Source organism: Polypterus senegalus, chromosome 4 (assembly GCF_016835505.1).
Source record: "Polypterus senegalus isolate Bchr_013 chromosome 4, ASM1683550v1, whole genome shotgun sequence".
Classification (NCBI taxonomy): Eukaryota; Metazoa; Chordata; class Cladistia; order Polypteriformes; family Polypteridae; genus Polypterus; species Polypterus senegalus.
In genome coordinates this window covers 144,289,857-144,315,165 of record NC_053157.1, presented here as the reverse complement: position 1 = coordinate 144,315,165, position 25,309 = coordinate 144,289,857, and the positions used below count along the sequence as shown (strand labels likewise).

At 34.2% G+C, this 25,309-nt stretch overlaps 1 protein-coding gene across 1 annotated transcript in view; it reads left to right on the top strand.

Annotated features, from left to right (window-relative positions):
• Positions 1-22,850, top strand: part of nfxl1 (nuclear transcription factor, X-box binding-like 1) — a 143,829-nt gene extending 120,979 nt beyond the window's left edge. The window contains exons 17-23 of the mRNA XM_039751397.1: positions 7,297-7,437; positions 13,067-13,233; positions 13,490-13,559; positions 16,188-16,292; positions 17,646-17,732; positions 18,449-18,502; positions 22,288-22,850. Coding sequence (XP_039607331.1) covers positions 7,297-7,437; positions 13,067-13,233; positions 13,490-13,559; positions 16,188-16,292; positions 17,646-17,732; positions 18,449-18,502; positions 22,288-22,461 — 798 coding nt within the window. The 3' untranslated portion in view covers positions 22,462-22,850. The remainder of the gene's footprint in view (positions 1-7,296; positions 7,438-13,066; positions 13,234-13,489; positions 13,560-16,187; positions 16,293-17,645; positions 17,733-18,448; positions 18,503-22,287) is intronic.
• Positions 22,851-25,309: the final 2,459 nt, after the last annotated feature.

The window sequence follows — 25,309 nt, the reverse complement described above, 5'->3', positions numbered from 1 at the left end:
AAGAATTCTTCGGCATATTTTTGTCAAATTAGGCATATAGCAACAGCTACTGTAGCTCCAATAATTATGCAAAGAGAAAACTAAGAACTCAAGTAAATTTCTTGGTCTCGTTTCACTCTTTTAGTTTGCTTATTTGATTCAGAGTAATATCCAGGTAGCAATATTCAAGTTTTCACAGTTTCCGGGTTTTTTTTTTTTTATGAAAGGTTTTATTATGCTTGTGTCCTTTTTGTTTATACCCACTCTTAACAACATTCTTTCCATGATCATTGAGGCTATTATTAATAAAGTAATATTCAGTGAATAATTGTCCCACCCAGATATTTGAAATTTCATTCCATGTATACTGCCTGTACTGTTCCTTAAAATATCCTTTTGAGTCAGACAGTGTTTGTAATCTAGAAGGCTTATAAAAGCTTGGGTGGTTTATACTTTTTGCCCTCCGGTGTGCCATGACAAAGTGCTGATAAAAGAGCAGAATATCTTACATTGCAAGAGCGTGGACATAAATATTTCACATTTAATTTACCTTATTAAACATCATAACAGATGACAGTATTGATACATTTATATTGTAGTTATAATTATTGCAATTAATAACAAGTTTCAAGTTTTCATATTTTTTATACTTCAGCACTGAAAAAATAAAATGTCTAGTAGAGACAAAACACATTTTGTGAAAATGGCTTGTTCTGAAATATTTCCTACCTATTCCAGCCTTTGCAAATAATATGAGTAATAATTATTTTAGTAAACTGTTAGTCTTTACAGCATACTCTTTAAAATAAATTATTTTTCACTTCTTTACATATATTAAGAAAGTTGTTTTTATGGCTTATTTTTATTTTTAAACTTCACAGTCGCTCTATGGCATATTAAACGCACGTACAACAAATGTTTGGCCCTGTGCCTTGTGAGTGATACCAATACATTCCAACATTCTTGAAGCAAAATGCTTTCAATCTCTATTGCTTTTTCTCACCAGCTGCTCTTTTCATGGACTTTACTTTTCAGTCTATAGATATACTGTATATATGTTTCCACATTATTATAATTTTAGTATTCCATTACCCTTTAGTGTATTTTTAAGCTGTATGTTATTTATTGTACATACTAACATATGATTAAATTTAAGCTGACAATTTTGTTGTTTATACAAAGCCTTACCTTAATCACATTTCTGTACTAGTAATTGTATGAGACAGTTAAAATTAAATAGGGTGTAAATGAAGTATGTTTTTTCAGTCAGTGCACATGTTTTCAAGCATGATGTTGCAGTGTATTTTAGATTTGATTTAGAATTTAGATTTCTACTAATGTGTTTTTCCTGGTAAAATGTTTGCTTTAGACTATATTCTTCTTAAAAGAGCCGTGTTCTTATATAGAATTGTGTTATTCATACTTCAATGAACAAGTGCTGTAGACATGTTTTTTTGATCAGTTTATTTTATTAATAATACTGGAGCCATGCTTTGCTATTAAAGTAAACACCAGTTATTAAACACAACAGAAATTTTACAGAGCTGCTATGGTATTTTAATGTTATCAAGCTGAAGTCCAGGCTATTCTGGGTTATCCTCAAGGTGTATAATGTAGTAAAATAAAAATTATAGCTGAGAGACACTATTTTCAAAAATGTTTAGAGTAGTAGCTATCTTGAGTTTCCATAATATTTTCAACAGCTTCTTCTTGGTATTTTTTACAACCTGCTAATTTGTGCAAGGCTTCACATGATTTTTTTTTCCAATTACATGACATATTGTTAATATTGAACTGTAACATGTGCTGAGAAGAGTAACATGCCATTAAATGTAATACTCTGAAGCTTAACAGTTAGATTATACCAAACATTTCATGTTTCTTCTGAAAAAAGATCAAAGACTGAATTAGAGTTACTTAATGTAGTGCACAGTTGAATGATGGTTTTTCCTTGCTAAGTATTACTTGTTTTGTATGAATTTTTAATACCTTTTTTCTTTTTATGTTATTTTTGTTATTGAACATTCAGAGACAAAATACATGACTGTGTATGGATTAGTAAAAGATGTGATCCTTTGTTTTGTTTTCATTTGCAGTCTTAATGAGAAGTGTAAAAGTTATATTTCTTTGTTTTGTAAACTCTTCAAATATTGGAATATTCATTATTTGGTTATTATGTACAGGCTTTAATATCTTGAGATGCTGTACTTTTATATGAGTTGTTTTTGGTTTGCTGAATTACATTTTAAAGAAAACATCTATTTTTCCTAATTTGTAGCTTTGCTGTGATCTGCTATTAGTTCCTCATGTTTGGATTTGAATGAATACAGTAGACAGGATTGTCCTTAAATCTGATAGTTGCATTTGTGGTGGAAATGTGTAGTAGCTGCCATATAAATCTTTGTATTGACTACAACTTTTAGCAGCATAACAAATTCAGAAGAGATCTGAAGTGAAACACAACATTCTCTAACCCCCTTAATCCAGTTCCGGTTTTTGGGGGTGAGATGGGGGGTTTGGGTGGTTACATCTTGGCAGCACTGGGCACAAGGCAAGAACAATCCTTATAAGGGCACCAGTTCATCATGGCAAACATCAAACACGCAAATGAGGTATGTGGTCACAGTTATTATTATAAAAACTACTCTGCATTGAAGCAAAAAAATAAATAAAATACTGAAAAAAGCTAATGTCTTATTTGAAAAATGCTCCATGAATCTGGCAGAAGTTACTTTAGGGGTGTACATATGTATGGTGGAAAGCTGCTGTAACAGTTTAAATTACATGGTGTTCTGGTGTGAGGTCTATCGTTATCCTCTGCAAAAAGTAGCTAAATGATTTTGATCAGCAGGTTTGCAGACATGTTTACTTTGATTATTTTTTATGTACAAGATTGATGGTAGCACCCAATTGCCTTGTTGTTTTAATAAGATTTGATAATGGATGAATGCTTTTCTGGCTATTAGTTATTTTTCTAAGCCTTGATTATGATTGTCTAGCTCTGATTGGCTGTCATTCAAACATCGGCATTTTTTAAGCGAGTTTTCTGATGGCAGTTTTAAATCACATCTAAGTGATTTTAATCATCTTTATAACATTTCAAACATTCAATTGGTGCCTTTCTTTGTATGGGGTGCTTTAACTCTGCTTGCCTTACAGTGTTTTCTTTAGCTTAGAATTAAAGCAGTGTCCTTATTTCAGAATTTTCAATATTTTCAGTTATTTTATATAACCATGCATTGCAAACTAATAAAATTTTATGTTTTTGTGGGCTTTCAAGCTAGTTGTAGACCTATATATATCATTTGCTGATTGTCTTATAATTGGTTAACTAACAATAACATCATACATAAAGGTATTATGTTTTTTCCTGGCAATTTTATTGTTTTATTGAAACAGCACAAACAGAGCATTTCTCATATTTGTACTATGACTAGATTTAACACATTAAATTTTCTTGGTAAAGTCCTAGAGTAGACTACTTGTGTGAATTGTGTGTAACAATTTTAGGTAACTGTGCTTCATGGCTATCTGTGTTTAGAAAATATAAGGCAATTCAAATCAGCCCTTTCAAATTTTTAAAAAATGTATAATATAAAGCCACAATACTGGAGTTAAAATTTTTGTATTACTTCAAAAATAACAGCTTAACATTTAACATACATTTTCTTATTAAAAATCTATCTCCACAAGAAGAAAATGCCAATTTTAGTCCTGTACAGAAATTATGTCTGTACCAAAGCATGAACTAAGCTTAAACTTGAGGTTCTGAAAGTATTTTTTAAGATCTTACAACACATAATAATTTTGTAGTGAACTTGCTACAGCACATCTGACTGAAATGTTCTATGCTGCAAGAAATCATGTAATTATCTGTTAGACTATAGTATAAATGGCAGCCAGTTCTCTCTGCAACACTCCATTTGAAAATTAATTAGGGGAGACACTCTCTCACTTTCATTATTTTCTCTGTTATTCAAGATGATGTCAGTGATCGAGCTGTTACAGTATATTCTGTAGGTGTTGTTAGAACATACAGAAGTGTGAAGAGTGAAAAATTACAAAGGGCCACATGTCTACAGTTCATGGGTACAGCATGTCGGTGGTAGAGTGTCAGGGTGTGTTAGAGCCTTTTAAAACTAATATTGTTTTGGTGTAGTAAACCAATCAGTTCTTAAATAGGACCTTGCCTCCCTTTTGCTGGACAGAAGTTTTTCTATGTTTCTCCTGGCTGAGCCAACAAAATACTTTCTCAGACTGATACATTATAATAATGAATACATAAACACGCAAGCAGTGTAACATAACAACAATAACAATAGGTAAACATAAAATGTAATATATGAAAGAGTAATATTTCATAAAAATGTTATCTATACAGTACCTTGAAATTTTTTTACACACACATACACACATTTGACCTGGAATTTGTATTTGTGAATCAGACACTCTTTCACAGTGTTGCCCAAAAAGAGAAAGGACATTATACACCATTAAAGTATTAAATTCCAAAAACTAGAATTTCTACAAACTGTAAGTGTTCACTGCTTCCTTTAAAACTTGGTTGAACCTCCTCTTGCAAAAATTAGTTGTTTTTTATTTGGATAAATAGATTTTACCTTTGCAATGTTATGGAGAAAGATTTGCTATTCCCCCTCATAAAATCTCTTAAGCTGTACTTCGTTAGTTGGGAAGCAGCAAAGGACAGAAGTTTTTAGGTTTTTCTACAAATGTTGAGATCAGGGCTATGACTGAGCCATCTGAAAACATCTATTTTTGCACAGTTTAAGACACTCCATTGTCCCTGTGGTAGTGTGCTTTGGTCATTATCCTGTGGAATGACAAACCTCCTCCACAGCTAGTTTTCTGGCAGAGAGAAGCAGAATTTCCTCAAGGAACAGTCTGAATTCAACAGCAGTTATCTTCTAATCAGAACTGCCCAGACTGCCAGTCCCTGCTGGTGAAAAGTATCCCCACCACATTTTACAGTGGTAATGCTGTCACCTGGCTGATGTGCAGTGTTAGATTTACACAATGCATGCCAAAAAGATTCACTTTAGTCTCATCAGACCACAATGCTTCCTGGCATATCTTTGCAGCATCATCCAAGTAACAATTTTTACAGTTTCTTATAGGCAAGGTCACTTTTTTGTCAAGGCTTCTTCCCAGCTGCTGTTCTGTGAAGGCCATTTTTATTTAGTGACTTGGAGATTGTTGAGGTGTGATTTCTGCGACTCAGAGTGATGTGTCAATAGCCTCTCTGAGAATGGCTGACATAGGTAGTATGGATGGATGGCATTGAGCTCCAAGGTATGTTCAGTGCCTTTAAGATGGTCTTGCATCTTCCCTAAACCTGTGCCACTGTATAATTATATGCCTGACTTAGTATAAAATGTTAACTGTTTGAATGGTTTGTGGAATGCCTCTACTATAATTTTGGACCTGTTTGAGAAAAGGGATATTTATCCTCATAAATTGACAACATTTGCTACATTGGTAGAGACTGTCAATAAACTGGATGAAATGGTAAGGTAATACATTGCACCTGAGCAAAGTTAGGCATATATTCACAAAATATATGAATACTTTTTAAATATAACAATTTAGATTTTTTCCTTTTTAGCAAAGTGAAATGTTTTCAATTAGTTTCTTTTAATTGGCATGATAGTACACAGTTTTGTAGATGAACTGGAACAATTCTTAGCTTAATATATTGTTTAAGTTTATAATCTGAGATATTAGAATGCAATAGGTTAGGGGCTGAATGTATTTTAAATATATTTTGTGACTGCAAATCTTGTTAAATGCACAGAACTCAGTGACATATGGAATATTGAACTTCATTGCTGCCTACATTCTTGTATTAAGTATTTTCAGCACCATTTTGATTATACCTAAATCGATGTAGCTAGTGATACAGCTAATGGTGAAAAGGAAATATATATTAAATAATTTACTACTAGCTGCCAAACATGTTTTCAAACTAAATAAAATGGGTTTGTTTAAGTGTTATTAAAGCAATATAGATTTTCTGCTTTCTGTGTTCATTGCACAACAGAAAAGATGCTCATGTAACAATATGATTCTGTTGTGTTGAAATGTACTGACATATATACTGATTCAACTTTAAATTACTGTATTTGTACTCAAAATTGCATCTTTCTGAACAATAAAGCATACAACTTTGTATCTGATCTTAAATTATCTGTATTCTTGTGCATCTGTTCTTCAGAATTTCTCAGCTGCATAAGTTGTATAAGGTTTTTCCCATTGCTTACATGCTGTAGGTTTACTTTACAAGTTAAAGTGCCTTATTGGCATTTATTTGCAAATACAATACAATAACATAAAAAACATTGTATGGGTCACTTCTTTTGTTTTATATTGAAAAATTGTTTTACAGTAAGCTAATTGTTTTTAATAATTTAGAATGCCTTTTACAGATTTATATAAAATATATTTAGATTTATATAAAGAAAATAAGAACATCTGAAACAGTTCAAAGTCAGTGTTTTATTTGACTTTGGTTGTGAGGTCTGCTTATACAGCTGATTTTCACTTGTCACCTGCTGGCATTATTTGCTACAAAATGTGTGTAAGCGATTTTTTGTGTGGGACATATTGCACACAGATTTTTTAAAACAAAAATAAGAAGAGATGATATCAGCAAATAACAAGTCTGAGTGGTGAAAACGAATCAGGAAATGTTAATGTAGCAGACTTCTTTTCAGAAGTGGTCCCCTTGCCTCAACTAGCAACCAACATTCTTTAGACTTAGCTCAAAATATGAAAATTTGTATATTGTAATTAATATGCCTGTGTTGAAAGGAACTTAATTTTATGTATTACTTTATATTGTATTACAGTATTTACCAAGTACAATGATTAGTGGTAGTGCCTCACAAATCCAGTATCCTGAGTCTGACGCCTTATCTTTATCTTTTGCATATTCTTCTCTGTCTGTATGGGTTTTTCTTCCACAAGACATGTATGTTAGTTTAATTGGCAATTCTAAATTTACAATTTAAATATGAATATACATAAATAGTGCTTTCCAGAACTGGTTCTAACCCTGTACCTGATGGTGCCGGGATGGGTGCTGACCTCCCATAACCCTAAATTAAATTAAACAGGTTTGAGAATTTTCTTTTTTTCCTGTTAATTAACTGAATATTTTTGCTTTATTCTCTCATTTGTATAGAAGTCAGTTATTAATACTTTGTAAATATGTACTAAGTTATTCTAAATTTGTTGTGTGAAGAAGTCATTTATTATGAAATTTTAAGTCACATATTTATGTATTTTATTTATTTTTAGATCAGCCCTTTGCCTTGTCATATAGCTGTTCCCTTCTCCTGCAAAAGACCATGTGGACGTCTTCTAAACTGTGGCAATCACACTTGCATGAGAGAGTGTCATATTGTCACAGTAATGGATAACTGTGAAAGCAAAGAAAAGGTATTCATGTTGTCGTACATTTTTATAAAGTTCCTTTCCTTATTTCCAATATAAGGCCACAGTGTTTATCAAAGTAAGTAATCTCCCAAAAGCATATGTTAATGCTAGCAATGTTTCCAAAAACTGTTATGAAATACAAATGATGCAATCATATTTTAAATTAATATTTTAATCATATTCTGTTTTATAGATAGTTTAGATAGTTTTCCATCAATGTGGCTTAATCAGAATTTTACTTAGGAGTAATTTTCCCTTCAATACATTACGTTCATTTGATAACCCAGTAGCTGTACTGTCTGAGTGAAATACTAGGACATTATTGTAAATGCTTTATATGACTGGGTAACTTATTCTAGAGTTTCATAATCCTTTTTATGGAGCATGGCTTTCAAGTTTTTATTTTGAATACTTTATTTCTGTTTTTGTCACTTAGTGCTTGGTTTCCTATTTTGGGGTTCCGTGAAATGATCTGCAAGTGCTTTTAACCTTGATTTGCGATGGTTTAGTATACCAAGATATAACCGGTAGTTCAGAGTCAGAATTCTTTATTTCTGCAGAAAAGATGAAACTAAACAACTTACCAGCCAACTTAGAGAGCTTAGGTTAATATAAAAGTTTTTATATGACTGGATTATAACATACATGATTGGATGAATAATAAATTAATTAATAAACTGAGGTAAAATATACCATGACTTGCTAAATGGTGCTTAAAAAGTTAGTTGCTAAGAAGTCTTATTATTAAACAGCTACAGTTTCTCACTGCATCACTTGTTCCCTCCTTACTTCTACTCCTTCAAAGTCTTCCATCCATTAACCACATCAGTTGTTCTCTATCATAAGGGTTCAGTGGTTCCTGTTCCTAACACCCTTAAACCCATGGTTTTTGGCAATCTAACTTCAGGAATCAGTCGTGTTTATTAAATAATCCATAATAAAAACAGTTTGTAAGGAAGTTCAAACCAATAACTATTCCATAAATACAAAGATAAAACAAAACCAGAATTGCTTTTAAATTCTTTGTCCAGTGCACATGTATGCTTTCTGTTATTTCTCCCCACTCATGCAAGTTCCAGGTGTGCTCAGTGGGGATGCGACCCTGGCGAAAGCAGCTTTCCTCAACTCACTTGCCAGTCACCATCCCTTGACTAAGCTCGATTCCATCTTCCCTATGCCTGAGCATCCACAGGATCCCTAGGTGTCCCTTGATTGCTCCTGCTCTCTACAGTGTAGCAGGATTGAGCCTGTCCACCCCGGGAGCTTCACTCACTTGGCTATTTTGTGGGGCTTACTTGACCAATTCACCCCCTTTGCAAAGCTGGCTTCCAACCCTATTCTATCCTTTTCATCAGCAATTTTGCTTTCTCGATTCCTTCCCAATTCATCATCCCTACTACTGTATCCTGCTCTGGCTTACTTTGTACTTATAGTTGCAGGCGTTTCCAGTAATGACACAGGGAGTATCAATAAAGAAATCAGCGAAACAGATCACGTCATGAGTGATCAGCCAGTTTCCCCATTAATCTCCAGGGGCCGTTCAGCTTCACTGTAATATCCACCCACACTCAGCAAAGCTGAGCTGCACTGATTTGTTTTTAAAAATAAACACACAATGACACCCACTTGCTTCACCATGGAACCCCAAAAATTAGTTAGTGCTTTGTCAATGCATTTGTTACAGTTTTCAAGACCTAGGTCCCCACTTGCCTTCTTTATTCAGGATTTAGGATATTAACACTTCTTAGCTAGTCAAAATAGCTTGTATCTTTCAGTATGAGATGAATCCATTTGGTGTTCTCTTTTTAGCTTCTATTGCTACTAGGGAGAAAGGCAAAATGTTTAAGTGAGCCATGTGAAATTTAGAATGTTGTTTTTGTCTTATCGTTCACCTTAGGCTGGGAAATATACTTTACGAGACATTTGCTCTTGATGACAATGCTACTACACAAGCAATGTACTGTGTATACTTGCACTCATAGTTTAAGTGAATCTGGAGTATTCCAGCAGGTGGTGTTTTGAGACATCATCATGGGTGAGAAAACAACATCCAGTTTTGCTGTGCTCTGAGTTGAGAGACAAAAGATGTTAAAAATAAAAATTGTTTGCATTTTAATGCTGCTGTTAAGGTGCAAAAAAAAAATGGCAACAGCGATATAGATGGTATGTGAGACCTTTAAATGTATCGTGTCATTATGATGGGGGATATGCAACACTTGTTTTGCCTATGCAAGAAATAGATGAAGAAAAGCACATTTTCATTTTAGCATTTAAGTTTGATGATTTGCTTTAGCACATCGAACTGTTCATCAAACATCGAAGCGCGCAGGTTGATCCTGTTAGAGCTGAAATGCGGCTTGCCATCACATGTTGATAGTAAACAATAATGCTGACGTCAAATACCAAAAATTGAAAAAACACGCCACCCATATTTTTGCTGGTAATGCAACTTGTGTCACGTTAATTTCTGATTATGTGGTCAAAGGACGCCCCATGATGCATGTGCGTGAGCATTCTGAGATTGAAGTATAAAGCGGCCCTTAGTGCTACCAAATGATGAACAGTTCCTCAGCATTTTACTCAAGACTTTAAAATTCCAGTAGAGCACAGTTAAGTTACATTTTTAACACTGTGCATTAAGCCTTAAAATTAGCCAACTGAGATGGTGAATGAGTTTTTGTATTTCTTTATTAAGAGGTTACTGGAGAAATGAAAGTACAAAAATATATAAGTGGAAATCTTGCTTTGATTAACTTGTTACTCTTAATCGAGAGTCTAGTATTTATTACACTATGAAAATTACGGTTACTATAGTGTTCACAATATTATATATTAACAAATATATAGAGGACATAAATAAAGTGAAATTTCTTTTAAATAGCTTAAAGTGCTTGTGTTATGTATTATAATACAGTACATACAGATATTAAATTATATATTTTTACTTTAATATACTTAGTATATTTTTATACTTTAATTTACTTTTATTCTTGCTAAGCACTTTTTAATATACATTTCCAAGAATTATTTAATAATGTTATAAAGTTACAAATGCTTTCATCAATTGTCTATATTTTAATGAAAGAAATTGTTCTACACTATTACGTTCTGCACTATTACTTTAAAGCTTGTACATTTTGTCAATTTTATCATGTAAAAATCCTACCTGTAATTACACATGGAGGAATTCTTTTGGCATACATTTGAGTAGGATATCTTCCCTGAACATTTGCTTTTTGAGATTTTCTAAAATAAGCACAAACATGTATTACTTATAAAAGCCAAATAAACTCTAGACTCATATAAAACTGGTGCTTGGCATAGGCGTGTGGTCAGAAAATGTTTCTTTAATGGTGTGTTACTAAGCCAACAGTGGAAATGCAATCTTTTTTTGTGGAATACAGATGAGGACTGTATTATCTTGATGTGCAGGGGCAGAGCAAAGATCCATAGGGTGGATATGAATTTTGTTTGGAGGCCTCCAATTAACTAAACACTGAAATCCTCCACATCCTCTTCCTCAACTTAGTCAAAATACATACTCAGCATTTAGAAACACATCCTGTGGGCCTTGAGCTCAGAGAAATTATCATCAGTTGCACTGAGTTCCAATTCCCTTGCTCTACCATTTTTAGAGCCAACTCACTTTTTCATTTTGTGCACAGCTATTATTTTTCTATTCATTTATTTAAAATGAATGTTACAGATGTGAAGATGGATGGCAACATGGCAAATTTAATAGTAGCTGACATAGATACACAGCACAAAAAATACTGACTGGTTCAAAGTAAGATGCCCATCTAAGTCAAATAAATGAGTACTGTAGTAAAGAAAAAAAAATACAACATTCTTGGCAGACTACTACTCCTATTTTCATCAGGAGAGCTTCAAAGGTTTAGTAGCAGTGTTAACTTTTTAAAGTGTGCTTTAAGTATATTACATATTTATTTGTAGTAGATCTGAATGTGCTTACTTTCAATAGAATGTGGCTAATGCATCTTGTTGTACTGTATAAATAGTCATCTTAAAGAAGTTTACAAGATTTGTGGTTTTTAATGTGCCATTTATCCTTCACAATGAAGTCATTACCCTGTAATGGAAAAAATGTAAATTTGGTCAGTTTTGGCTCAAAAACCATCTGAATCTACATTCATTGAATGTATTTATTTAATAGATTAAGACTAGATTATATTTAGAGTGTGTTTACTTGTGCATCATAATTATTTCAATTATTTAATGTGGTATATTTGTATCATAAACCACAGTGAGGTGCCTGTCAGAATTTATTTTACTTACTTCTTAATCTGTTCTCCTGGGCCACGGGTTATAAGACCCAGAAGTCTGTCCTTGGTGTTTTGTGAAAGAATATAGTGAGATGGTGTTAAAAATGAACTATACATGAATACTTAAGTTGTAAATACAGTAATATTATAATAGGATTAAACATCCAGATAAAGTCCTTGTCTGTTGATTAAGAAATTGATTAAATTAAAAGCCATATGTAAATCTCAGGCCATGACTGGCGACTTTTGCATTACTAATCTGATTATTGTGGGGGGTTTTAATAGTGTTTTCTAATGCCTGAAGTGGTTGTGTTGAAAATTTTGATTAATGCATGTCTTAGTTTGAACATTTTAGAGTATGGCATTTAATGCAGCAAGGCACTTTCAAGGCCAGAACGTGGTATAATTTGCTTTTGTACTCAGGGAAAGCAAATTTATGTCAGGAAAGTAAAATCACATATTCATATTATTAAATACATACCACAAACAGTTAATAATTACATATTTAACCGATAATGCTGCATACAAACAATATCAAAAAACACATAGCTACAATCAATTTAATATTGTGTGTGTGCATGGTTGGGGGTTCTGAGAGTGCAGATGTGGGATGCAAGTACCAGTAATGCCATCTGGTTTAATTATATCCTTTAGGAAAAAGAGAAAAAACTTCTTAAACAATCAAAGCTGTTATTAAAAATTAAGTTATTGTTATTTTGGGACGGCTTTGTGCATGACATTATATGCTCTCTCCTAGATATCTGTAATATATATTAATCTCTCTAATGTAGTGTTGAAAAACAAAAACATTAACCACACTTTGTGGCTGTGTACAGCATGTCTGCTGTGTCATACTCCTAAAAGAGTTCTACAGGCTACCAAAATCTGACAGTAAATCATTTGTGTCTCACTACAGTATATCTGTATTGGTGGCAGTTTTTTTTCCTCCTTCATTACAGTTCAAGCAGAATTATCATAAACAAGTTTTTAATGAGTGGATTTTTACTCAACAGGCAGTGGAAAATCAAGCAAATGCTTCAGGTAGATTAGCTATTAGAGCAAACCCTTTTGTTATAATATACTTTCAAAGAAAGAGTAATCTTTACCCAACTCCCTGAATAGTATGTTATACTGGACTTCGACTCATATAATAAGCTAAGAAGTACTTTACTTTTCCCAAATTTGTTATATGTTGAAGCTCCTAATATCTTTACTTGGATTTCATTTAACTTCATATAAACAAAGCCAAATCATTTACATACAGTTTTTAAATTGTATCATTATACTTGTTTGGTATTTTTGCATAATTTTCTTTATTTACCTCTCTCTGTTCTAATTGTTAACTGCAGGCCGGAAGAGAGTGCCAGCAATGTGAAGAAAGCTGTTCTAAAGAGCGTCTCCAAGGCTGCTCCCATCCCTGCCTACTGCCCTGTCACCCTGGAGACTGCCCCCCATGCACACAAATGATAAGAGTTAAATGCCACTGCAAGATTACATCCCTCTTCATTGAGTGCATGTAAGTGATCTGGAGATTTTCACCTGGAACAACTTTCTTTTCTTGAAGTATTTAAACTTGTTTACAAAGATGTTTTATAACACTTTCTTAACCATGAAAAACAATTTACGCATTATTAAATGCCATTATTAAATGCACTTATCTAGCAAGTAAATTGTAAAAACAGCTGAGCTGGAAAATAAATCATTTAGAGAACATTGAGAAGAATGATATGGGATGTTTTCTCTCGGTATGAATTTTTTCCTTAATTTTTTAGAAAAATGTCTGCTGCTGATGAAGATACTAAAAAACTTCTTGGATCTTGTAAAAATCAGTGCCCCAAGCTGGTAAGCCATTTATTAGATCAATAAAAAGCTGTTGGTCTAATATTGTCCTTTATTGTATTTCTGCATCAATAGGGCACTCAGTATTACATTTTATGAATCAATAAAGTGTACAATTCAAGATACTGTATATGCATGAGTCATATTTGAGATTAAGTAAAGAAGAACACTATTTGAAGCACCAATGAAAATAATCATAAGGTGATGCTCAATAGGAGTTAATGATCAGTTTCTGCCATGTTACACTACTGTCATATTCTTTTAGTTTTTTGGAACTTTTTTTATGAGAAAATAAAAACTGATACTTTTCCCTTGGCATACCATCACACCTTCTGGAGAGCTATAGATTCATGTTGCTATTATGTTTGTGGAGATGTGTCATGCCAAACATTGTTCTCCTATTAGGTTTGCTGCATTAGTGTCCTTCGTTATTTATGATTGAGAACCCTTATGTTGGGCATACACTGTATGATTTTGGCACAATTTTAAGTCCGATTTGCAGTCACCAATAGATTTTCTAAGTTGGTCCATATTTCAGCATCATCGACCATTGTTTCACATGAAATATGAAAGACTTTTCTTTGCTGATATTTAGTGAAGCCTGTGAATATCATTTTTTTTTTCAAAGGGTAAAACTGTTCTTACAGGCCATGTACACGTATAGTGTTAGTACTCACATTGCTATATGTTAATCAGATCAAAAGTGTTCATATTGTTTGTGCATGTATAAGACTGGTGATTCTGTCATGCAGTGTGAGTAGTCACTTGACTATGATCTCACACAGTGTATGCCCTGCATTAAGCCAAATTCACTTGAAACTTTGTATATATGTCCTGGAGAAGGTATTTTAAAAATGTGTTTATGCCTCAGGTGATCTCAAACATCATGCTGAACTAATTACCTCAAACTCTCGATTTAATAGATCAATATGGTATACCTTCTTTTTCTATGTACTCTTATGTAAAAACATTGTGTAAAATGTGATTTTTATGCTTTTCCAGAATGCATTCTCTGCGTACATTTGTGTAAAGTCTGCTTTGTTGTGGTGATTTTTTTATATTCTGATCTCCATTTTATATTTTTGTTTGTTTATTTTTACTTAAATGATTAAAAATAAATAAGAGCTCAAATTTGTCTTTGATACTGGTTGTTACTTCTGGACCATAAAGAATAAGTCTGGTATTTTTTAAGCCAAAGTCATTTATTCATAATCATAATATAAGTTAATTTGTCGCATGACGTTGTGTCTTAAAGTGAAGCATTTTTTTTTTTTAATTTAAAAAAAAAAAAAACATGCCTTTCAGTTTAAGGTGGGTTTCAAGGGGTACGTGAAAACAAAAGCGTTAAAACTTACAACATATTTCCATTTTTCAAGCTGAGTGTTAAAGAGCATTTGATCCGCATCTTGAGATTGTATGCATATTGTAAAACAGCATATCTATGTCATTTTAGGAAGAAAAAAAAAAACATTTTTGTGAGATTTTGCCATTTTAAGGTAAAACTCAGACTGTACACATCAGCACTCTTTTTGTCTCCTTCCTTGGCAGCCTTTTTGCCCCATCAACGGTTTCCTCCAGTATATACTTTTCACCTCAAAAACTCATTTGCAAGTGTTATTACTGACATAATTGAATGTTAATTTGCTGATGTGAATTTCTGTCTCTGCTCTGTAGATAACTAGGATGGATATTATCACTGAAAAATGTCATAGTCAGTCACAGCCTTTAACTCCGTTGATAAAAAAAAAAGATCAGACAAATCTGAAAAACAATCAATGCTGTAATGCATTCCTTCAGTGGGTCCTGGAAGTATGTTCTGTACTATGTATTAAGTTCACTATTAACAAACCTTGTATTGTCTATTTGTTGTGTGTGTGGTCAGGCAGAGGGCATCAACTTTAAATTGTTTTCATGGATCCATTTTCTTGGGTACCTAATAAGCTTATACTGCATCATTTAGCTAGGACCTAATGGTGTTAAAGAAAATTATAATCTACACACAGGAATTCGTGGAGTGACTAAAGAGAAAATTATCATCGTCATATATAAATATTTTTAGAAATTAGCTAGAAAAAGGTCAAAGTTAAGTAGCTTGTGCTGCGGTTCATCAGAAATAAGGTGTTTATTTCTGAAGGTCCCTCATTTGAGACAACTGTCGATGTGTAAAGTGTGATTTTGAACATCTGAGAAATGCTTAGATAAGGACAGAAACCCATTGGCTGCATTTTGGTAATGTTTCATTATTACAAAAATGAGAGAGAATGGATGCGGCCCTGTTTGTTCTACTATTGAGGCAGTAGTTGCAGAGAAACGCAGTAAAAATGTCTATTGTAAAGCTCCATTCTGAAAAAAGAAAGGTCACTACTTAAAGTTTCTCGATGCAGTAAGACTACAGCCACTTAGGAAATGTATTTTAAAGGATCCCATGGAAGATTTTAGTTTTTGCAACAATTTACATAGTGTATTTTGATAATGTAATATAGTGCAGTATACTTCTTTTTATATTGCAAATAAGGTTTAAAAAATGTATTTATATTGCTCAACTCAAATGATTAAAATAACTAAAAGGCAACTCAAAAATGGTAAGCAAAGTATAATTTAGAAATTTCATTTTCAATTTGTTTTCTTTAGTTGCCTTGTGGTCATCGATGTAAAGAAATATGCCACCCGGGTATCTGTCAGATCAGTTGCAATCAAAAGGTGAAACTTAAATGTCCATGCAAAAGAATTAAAAAGGTAATCAATTCATTTTATTTGTAGAAATTGCAATGTATTCTTTTCAATTTTATTTTCAATGTCATTCATTTAAAAGTGGATTAAAAGTGTACATGATGAAAATAAGTGATATTTAGCTTGCATGAAGTGATTCTTTCTCCTTTTCCCTCAGAGAACTGTGTATAGTTAGCATTTTCTGTGCTCTAGCCACACAACTCCAGAGTCTTAGATTCAAAAATTGGCCCTGTCATAGTGTAGAGCAAGCACATTTTCTCAGTGGGTTTCTTTTCCCTGAATACTAAGGTTTTTCTGCCACTTTGCAAAGGCACACATGTTATGTTAATTGGTGACTCTAAATTGGATGCATATATGAGTGGGTGTGGACGTTTACATGTTTGCTCCAAATGAACTGTTGTCCCACTCAGGGTCAACTCCTACTTTACTTTTGATGGTGCTGGAGCAGATACTGACTTTTGCAATGCTGAATTATATTAAGTGGGTGTAGTACATGGGTGGATTGATGGAAGCTGGGCCATACTGAAAATACCTGATCAACAAGCAGAAATGTTAAAAAAAACACATCTTGTGTCAGAGTCAGTAATGCACTGTCATTAAGTACTGTATTTGTGCTTGGTCACTTTAATTTACATATATTTTAAAATGCACTGTATTTTGTATGTTTTATATATATGTATATATATATGTATGTATATGTGTGTGTGTGTGTGCATGTATAACATTTTTACTCTGTGCACTAATATATAATTTTTGCAATTTTTCATTGCAATAATGTCCTTTTCTAGATTACAGTGCACACAAACAACACATTTTAAATGGAATAAAACACATAATCACAATAAATATATTTAACTACATACTGTATAAGCACCTTAAAATACTGTGGTTTATATGGGTGACACAGCATTATTTTAACTCCGTGCTTGTCTAATTTCTTTGTCTAATTACATGCCTGAAGTAGTCAGAGTAGACATGTACATCTGCTTCTTATTGTTGATTTTTCTTTTTTTAAACCACATATTGCAATAAAGAACACAAGGGCCAGGAGCCTATGCTAGTGTATCAGGCTTTTAAAGGTACAGGGTAGTTCACATTGGGGCACACTCAGTCATACAGTGTCAGTTTAAAGTGTTTAATTAAAGTCACATAACACATGTATAAAATGAGAACATTTGGGCCTGGATTTGATCCAGAACTGAAATTGAGAAACAACCATAATAAGCACAGTTCTGCACTAGTTCAAAATTCAAGAAATATATAAATATATGTCAATGATTGATGCCAGGATGTGCATAGTTTGTTTTTTTATGCCAGATTTTTTTTTTTCTTTAAACATTTTTTTTTTTTAACATCCAGGAGGTTCCTTGCTTAAAAGCAAGTGATGGTCAGATACTAGTAGAGTGTGATGATGTCTGCAATGAAATAAAAAAGAAAGCAGCCGAGGTAATGTTATTTTTGTTTTTAGAAAAGTTTGTTTACACTACCCTCTTGTAAATGATATGTTTTCTCCAAATTTTGAGACCTTTTTTTAATGACAATCTATAGTCTGTTTTAGGTTTTCATAAAAGTAAACTTAATTAATATAGTCAACCACGTAACTCCAAAAACTAGCAAATTTAAAGAGAGTCAGTCAACTTCCTAAACGACAGTTCCTTTTAACACTAGAATCCCTGAAGCCTACGAAAAACCTCGTAATCCCAGGCCACCTTAATGTTTTAGCCCACAAACATTCCAGCATTTTCATTCCATGGATGCTAGGTAATAATTTTACCAACTCCTAATATCTGTAATAATGGAGTATTGGTTGTTAGAGTTTGACCTTTTTAGATAGCTCCAGGTCACCCCCATTTCTTTCAAGTTTGCCTTTTCTCACGGCAAATATAGCAGAAACACTTTGGCTACCTGTGAACCAATAAAAATTAGCATTAATTGGCTTCAAAACATGGCGGATGACTATATCTTATTAAGGCCAGAGAGAGAAAAACATTAAAGTCTGTAACATATTAAATACAAAATAAATCTCTAGTTATTTCAAGTTATTTACTAATTGTCAATCAATAACTTGCTCATATAATTAAAAAAAGATCTAGTTTTGTAATGATTATGTAATTACTAAAACAACACTGCTCATGTTTTACTTATTGTGTGTTTTCACTTAGATTAAAGAAGCAGAAGAAAGAGCAGCGCTTGAAGAAGAAAAACAAAAACAGCAGGTGATGTGGACACAGTATACAGTAATCCCTCCTCGATCACGGGGGTTGCATTCCAGACCCCCCCACGATAGGTGAAAATCCGCGAAGTAGAAACCATATGTTTCTATGGTTACTTTTATATATTTTAAGCCCTTATAAACTCTCCCACACTGTTTATAAATATTCCCCGCAGAGTTATACAGCATAATCCCTTTGTATTCTCTTAGATATTAGGTAAGATTCATTGAAATTATGTATATAAACACACTGTTTATATACAGTAAAACCTAAATATTATTTTAAAGATATTGAGTGTCTCCGATATCACGTTACAGCCATTACGATAGACATGCCACCAGCAATAAATACGTACAATGCAACAAAAATAGTATACAGTAAATGTGTGTGTACAGTGACACTAGACGTATGTACATGTACTAAGTAATGTAAGTAGAAAATTAATTATGGTTACTCACCAACAATGACACGATGACTTGTCCGATAACAATGAGTTTTATTTTACTGCACAACAAAGGAGAGCGTTACAGCCCTTAAAGGAGCCACTTCAGGCGATTATGTAGCACTGCCGTTGTTCTTCTTCTGGCAGTCTTCAATCCAAATCCCTAAAGCAGATTCCATCCAGACTATTGCCTTATTACATCCACTTACAATTTGTTTTGCACTTGTTTTAAAAGGACACTGCGGCCGTAGATCTTATATTCCTTTCCTACTTTTTAAATAAAAAGAATTTTAGCCTTCAACAAATCCAAAACGTTTACCTTTTCAGCAATCGTTAACATCTTCCGTTTGCGCTTGGGCACGGCCCCTGAAGCAGTAGCAGATCGTTTTGGAGCCATAATGATGGGCTTGACTATGCACAAAGATAAACATAAAAGAGCACAACTCTTTACACAGCGAAACACGTTGATGCTGAATGAGCGAGACGAGACTTCCTGGTTAACACTGCATTCATCAATAAGGAACTTAACTGCGTGCTCTGATTGGTTAGCTTCTCAGTCATCCGCCAATAGCGTCCCTTGTATGAAATCAACTGGGCAAACCAACTGAGGAAGCATGTACTGTACTGGAAGTAAAAAGACACATTGTCCGCAGAACCCGCGAAGCAGCGAAAAATCCGCGTTATATATTTAGTTATGCTTTCATATAAAATCTGCGATAGAGCGAAAGCGCGATATAGGGAGGGATTACTGTAAACATATAATGCATAATTATAAAAGTCTGGGTTTAAAAAAATGGGTAAATTTCTATATAGAGAGTAATTAGCATCAAGTGTTCCAGTTTAACCTTCAGCACTGAGTACAAGGAGAATGGAAATAGTACAGGCATATGCAGTATTAATGAGCTTTACATTAAAACTCAGTATTGTTTGTCAATAATACCATAAAATCTTTTACAAACAAATGTAGGCCATTCAGTCTGTCGGGCACATTTACTTAAATAACAGCCAAATTGATTCACAAGGTCTTTGCTTCAGCTCCATGACTCTGTCCAGCTGGTTGCTTCTAGTGCTACTGAGTCTTTTTTTTTTTTTATACCCTGCTGAACAGACACAGTGCTCTGAATAGTACCTCACTAATAAAATATACATTTTTAACATATATATATATATATATATATATATATATATATATATATATATATATATATATATATTCCATGTATGTCAGTTTTGCCCATGTTGTATTTATAACATTTTCTTAATTTCTGCAAGATACACTTTCAAATTGTCTACATGAAACCCCATTTTTCTCATTTTTAAGATGACACAGTTCTTTTATCATTGCCTTTGCTTCTTGGTGAAAACTCCACAAACTCACTATCTATTTATTGATGTAATAAATTAGCAAGGCTAATATCGTCAAAGAATATATCCAAGCAGTGTTGTGCGTAATGTGTTAAAAGTAACATGTATTATGTGGTCAGAATACTTTTTAAAGTAACGAGTAACCTAAAATTTAATTGAAGCAAAAATACCTGTGCTATTTCCATCCATCAAAAAATAAAAATGATGCATTACTGCTGAACCTTATTTCTGCCACTCCAACAAAATAAATTACTGCAGTATTTTGTGAAAGTATTGCCTTTTTTCACAAAGATATTGCCTACTGCTCTAGATTTAATATAAGCATGCCTCTGGTGTCTGATGACAGCAAGTGAAGAGGAGGTTAAGCATATGCGTAGCCTGCAGTCAAGTGAAAATAACTAATCCTGCATGTGTTGAGAGGCAAATTTAATCTGCCCAGTTTAGGGTCACAGGGAGCCATTGACTATCACAGCACTACTGCTTATAAGTCAAGAAGCAAATGTGGTAGATGGTAAGCCAGTCCTTTGCAGGACATAATCGCACAGCCAGAAATAAAATGGTGCACTTCATGCAATCCAGCAACCCATTACTATAAGTATCACTTTGGTTAGTTATCTATCTGTTTGCAATAAATGTGTTATCTTGTGGCTCAGCAGCCAGTATTTATACCATGAATCTTTTGGGCTCTCATTGGGATAGCAAAAAAGGATGGATATCGTTTACTTCACAGCACATGAATGACTAAACATATTGTAAAACACAAGAAAATTATAAAATTTGGCTGAGTTTCAGGTCAGTTTCATGAAAATTTATATATGGTCTTAGAACTGGTTTATACTTCATGCTCAGAATGCATATGTGCACACATCATGGCTGCCACGCGTTCCTAGCATTCATTTGAGCACGTCCTCAGAGATTGATACATGTGCATGTTGCGATATCAGCAAAAATTCAGAAGGACGCAGTGTTTTCAAGTTGGAACGTGACATCAGAGTCCCTGTTTACTATCAAAGTGACAGCAAGCCTCTTTGCAGATCCTACAGGATCAATGTGTGTGCTTCGATGTTTGAGGAATGGTTTGATGTGGTGAAGCAGAATGCTGACATACAAATGTATTCATGATGTTTTTCAAGCATCGCATAATTCCCCATTGTAATGACACCATTGTTTTTTTCTGCACTGTCATAACAGCATTAGAATGCTCAAAAATTTCCACTTTAATCTCATAGTTTTAGTCATTATTTCATGTTGTAAACATCAGTTTTGTTATTAATTATTATAAATATGTGTGATTTGAATTTGCATTATACAGAGCATAGAATTAAAAAAATCAAACAAAAAAAAAACACGCGGATTCCTCTTGTACCCAGTATTCCTCTGATCACGTAGTCCAAAATTTAATCATTGACTTCAAAGTGCCAAAATGTTACAGTGTTATATTTGAGCTATATAATCGCAATATTCTATAATGGTTTGTACTTCTCAGACTGATCAGTTTTTCATTCAGCCTGTTAAAACAGACTTTACAGCACAATGTGCCCTTTATAAAGACAGCGCTGGTAATCACTTTTGGTATAAAATAACCAATCAAAATGAGCAAAATGAAGTAACAAAATGAAGCTGAGGTAGAGTTATTTGCTTCTGTAATTCTGTGGTACATCACGGCTAACTTTGCAGCTACTGATGAAATGCTAGATGAGTAAACCCTAATAGCTATTGAAATGTATCATATTTTACTGTTTCCAGGAGTTGAGACCACATGGTAGTTGATGGCTATGACATTTGTCCTAACAGTAATTATGCATGTTTAACACTTTTAAGAAAGTGCCTTCCATTACTGCATTGTGTTTTGTACTTTACAGATTTTTATAAAAACAATTTCTCTTTTACTGTGGTAATTTAAAACTAAACATACCAAATCTTAAAAGCTAAAAGTAGTAAAACAAGAGTCTGACTTTGTTTCATGTGCTCTGTCATACAGGCGGAATTGGAAGCTTTTGAAAAGAGATTTAAAGGACGGCGCAAGAAGAACAAGAGGAGGGATGATACTGAAACTGAGGAGACCTTTTGGCAGAAGTATCAAAAATACATTATGGTGCCAGTTTGTGGAATTGTGCTGGCTGTTACAGCCATTTATTTAATTCAGTCCTTTTGATGTTGCTAGTAATGTAAAATTTGAATAATAGAAGTGGATCCTACCTTCAGAGTGCAGTATTTACTGTAAAACTCTGGTGTGTTTCTAGCAATTACTCAGTAGCAGTGTCACATGCCTGCAATGTTGTTGAAGCATACAAATACAGTAATACCAGCAGAAGACATTTTTATTTAGTGTTTACTTAAACATGTCTCTGTGAAATAGTACTTAATGAAATTGGACTTTTTCAAGTTAGGTGACTGTTTGTCAGAAGCAGATCATTCTAAATATTTGCAGCAATTAAGAATCTGTTGAAAATTAAAAGTACAGTGTTAAAAGTTATTGTTCTTGGATGTCTTTTTTTTGCTAGATTTGTCTATACTGCTAATAATAAAATAGGGTCTAACGTACATTTAAGATGTTATCTGCATTTTCTTCACATTGATGCCTTTATCTGCCTTTTCTTTTAATAGTTTTTATTTATAAAAGTTTGATGTAGTGATTTACTGTAGGTGACAGTGCCCTAGCTTGTTAATCAAAGAAAAAATAATTTTTCCTCAATGAAAGATTAATTGTGTGTGTGCGCACGCCCTGCCCGGGGTTTGTTTCCTGCCTTGCGCCCTGTGTTGGATGGGATTGGCTCCAGCAGACCCCCATGACCCTGTAGTTAGGATATTGTGGGTTGGATAATGGATGGATGTTTTAGCAATTTTATATTTTGCCGGAATGCTTTTCACTATTTTATTAGATAGATAGATAGATAGATACTTTATTAATCCCAAGGGGAAATTCACATAATCCAATAGCAGTATAATGATACAAAAAAAAAAAATAAATTAAAGAGTAATAAAAATGCATGTTAAAGCAGACAATAACTTTGAATAATGTTAGCATTTACTCCCCCGGGTGGAATTGAAGAGTCACATAGTGTGGGGGGAAGAACAATCTCCTCAGTCTGTCAGTGGAGCAAGACAGTGACAGCAGTCTGTTGCTGAAGCTGCTCCTCTGCCTGCATAATATCAATATTAACGTCAGTTTTGAAATTCATGCAGAAAGTGAAGATACTAAAAAGCATGGGAAAAAGCACTAATAAGTGATTAAAAATGAAAATTGAGAATGCACAGGCTGGATGTTGATGGAATAATGGAGTGGTGATGGGAGATTCTAGACACCACATTGGAAGAAGTCCTTAGAAAACAGCACAAGGACCAGTGAGTGACCTCATAGGTCCTGTAGGCCCCACTGACAGTGATACTTTATGCGGGTGTTCAAAACTTGTAGCGCACTTTGACGGTAAACTTGAAAAAGGAAAGTAGAGCTAAATATATCAGTTGGTTGGAAGTAACTTTGAAAGGGACATTGCAGCACAATAAAACAAAGTCTTATCACAGAATGTATTTAATTTCATAGATTTTGTTGGGCATTACAGGCTGGTTATTGTAATGCCTATCCATTGTAAAAGGACTCAAAAATAATCATAAAGGTTTGGGTAGTTTTACCCCATATACTCTAAAATTAGGCAAATTAATAAAGGTCTTTACAGACTTGAGTTCAAGATGGAACTGAATGTCATAAGTAATATGGCAGATTTATAGACGAGGAAACAGGAAGAGGAGGGATCATGTGGGACTAGCACCAGAAGATAGATAGATAGATACTTTATTAATCCCAAGGGGAAATTCACATAATCCTGCAGCAGCATACTGATACAAAAAACAATATAAAATTAAAGAGTAATAAAAATGCAGGTAAAAACAGACAATAACTTTGAATAATGTTCCTGAGATGCACATACTGAGGTCTGTCTGTAAGATAGTCCATGATCCATGCCACCAGGTGTGAATCTACTCCCATCTCTGTAAGCTTGTCCCTAAGGAGCAGAGGTTGGATGGTGTTGAAGGCACTAGAGAAGTCCAAAAACATAATTCTTACAGCTCCACTGCCTTTGTCCAGGTGGGAGAGGGATCGATGTAGCATATAGATGATGGCATCCTCCACTCCCACCTTCTCCTGGCATGCGAACTGCAGAGGGTCGAGGACGCGGCGGACCTGTGGCCTCAAGTGGTGAAGCAGCAGCCGCTCCGTGGGCTTCATCACATGTGACGTCAGAGAGACAGGCCGGAAGTCATTCAACTCACTAGGACATGATACCTTTGGGACTGGGGTGATACAAGATGTTTTCCAAAGCCTTGGGACTCTCCGCTGTTCCAGGCTTTAGGTTGAAGATGTGCTGTAGAGGACTCCCCAGCTCCAGCGCACAGGCCTTCAGCAGTCATGGTGATACCCCATCTGGACCCACTGCTTTGCTGGCACGAAGTCTCCTCAGCTCTCTGCTCACTTGCGCTACTGTAATTGTGGGTGGGGATGTCTCTCCTATGCTAGTATCAGTAGAAGGATAATTGGAGGATGCAGTACTCCAAGGTGAGAGTGGGTTAGGGTGGTCAAACCTGTTAAAGAATTTGTTCATCTGGTTTGCTCTCTTCACATCTCTCTCAATGGTGACACCCTGCTTTGAGCTGCAGCCTGTGGTGATCTTCATCCCATCCCTCACTTCCTTCATGCTGTTATTCTGTAACTTCTGCTCCAGCTTTTTCCTGTACTGCTCTTTCACCATCCTGAGCTGGACTCAGAGTTCCTTCTGGACGTGCTTGAGCTCATGCTGATCACTGCCTTTAAAAGCCCTTTTCTTCTGGTTCAAAAGGCCCTTGATGTCACTTGTTATCCATGGCTTGTTGTTAGCATAGCAGTATATGGTGCAATGTCCATACAGAAGTTGATGTAATCAGTTGTGCATTCAACAGCCTCTTCAATGTTCTCACTATGTGACCCCAGCAGGATATCCCAGTCTGTAGTTCCAAAGCAGCCTCTC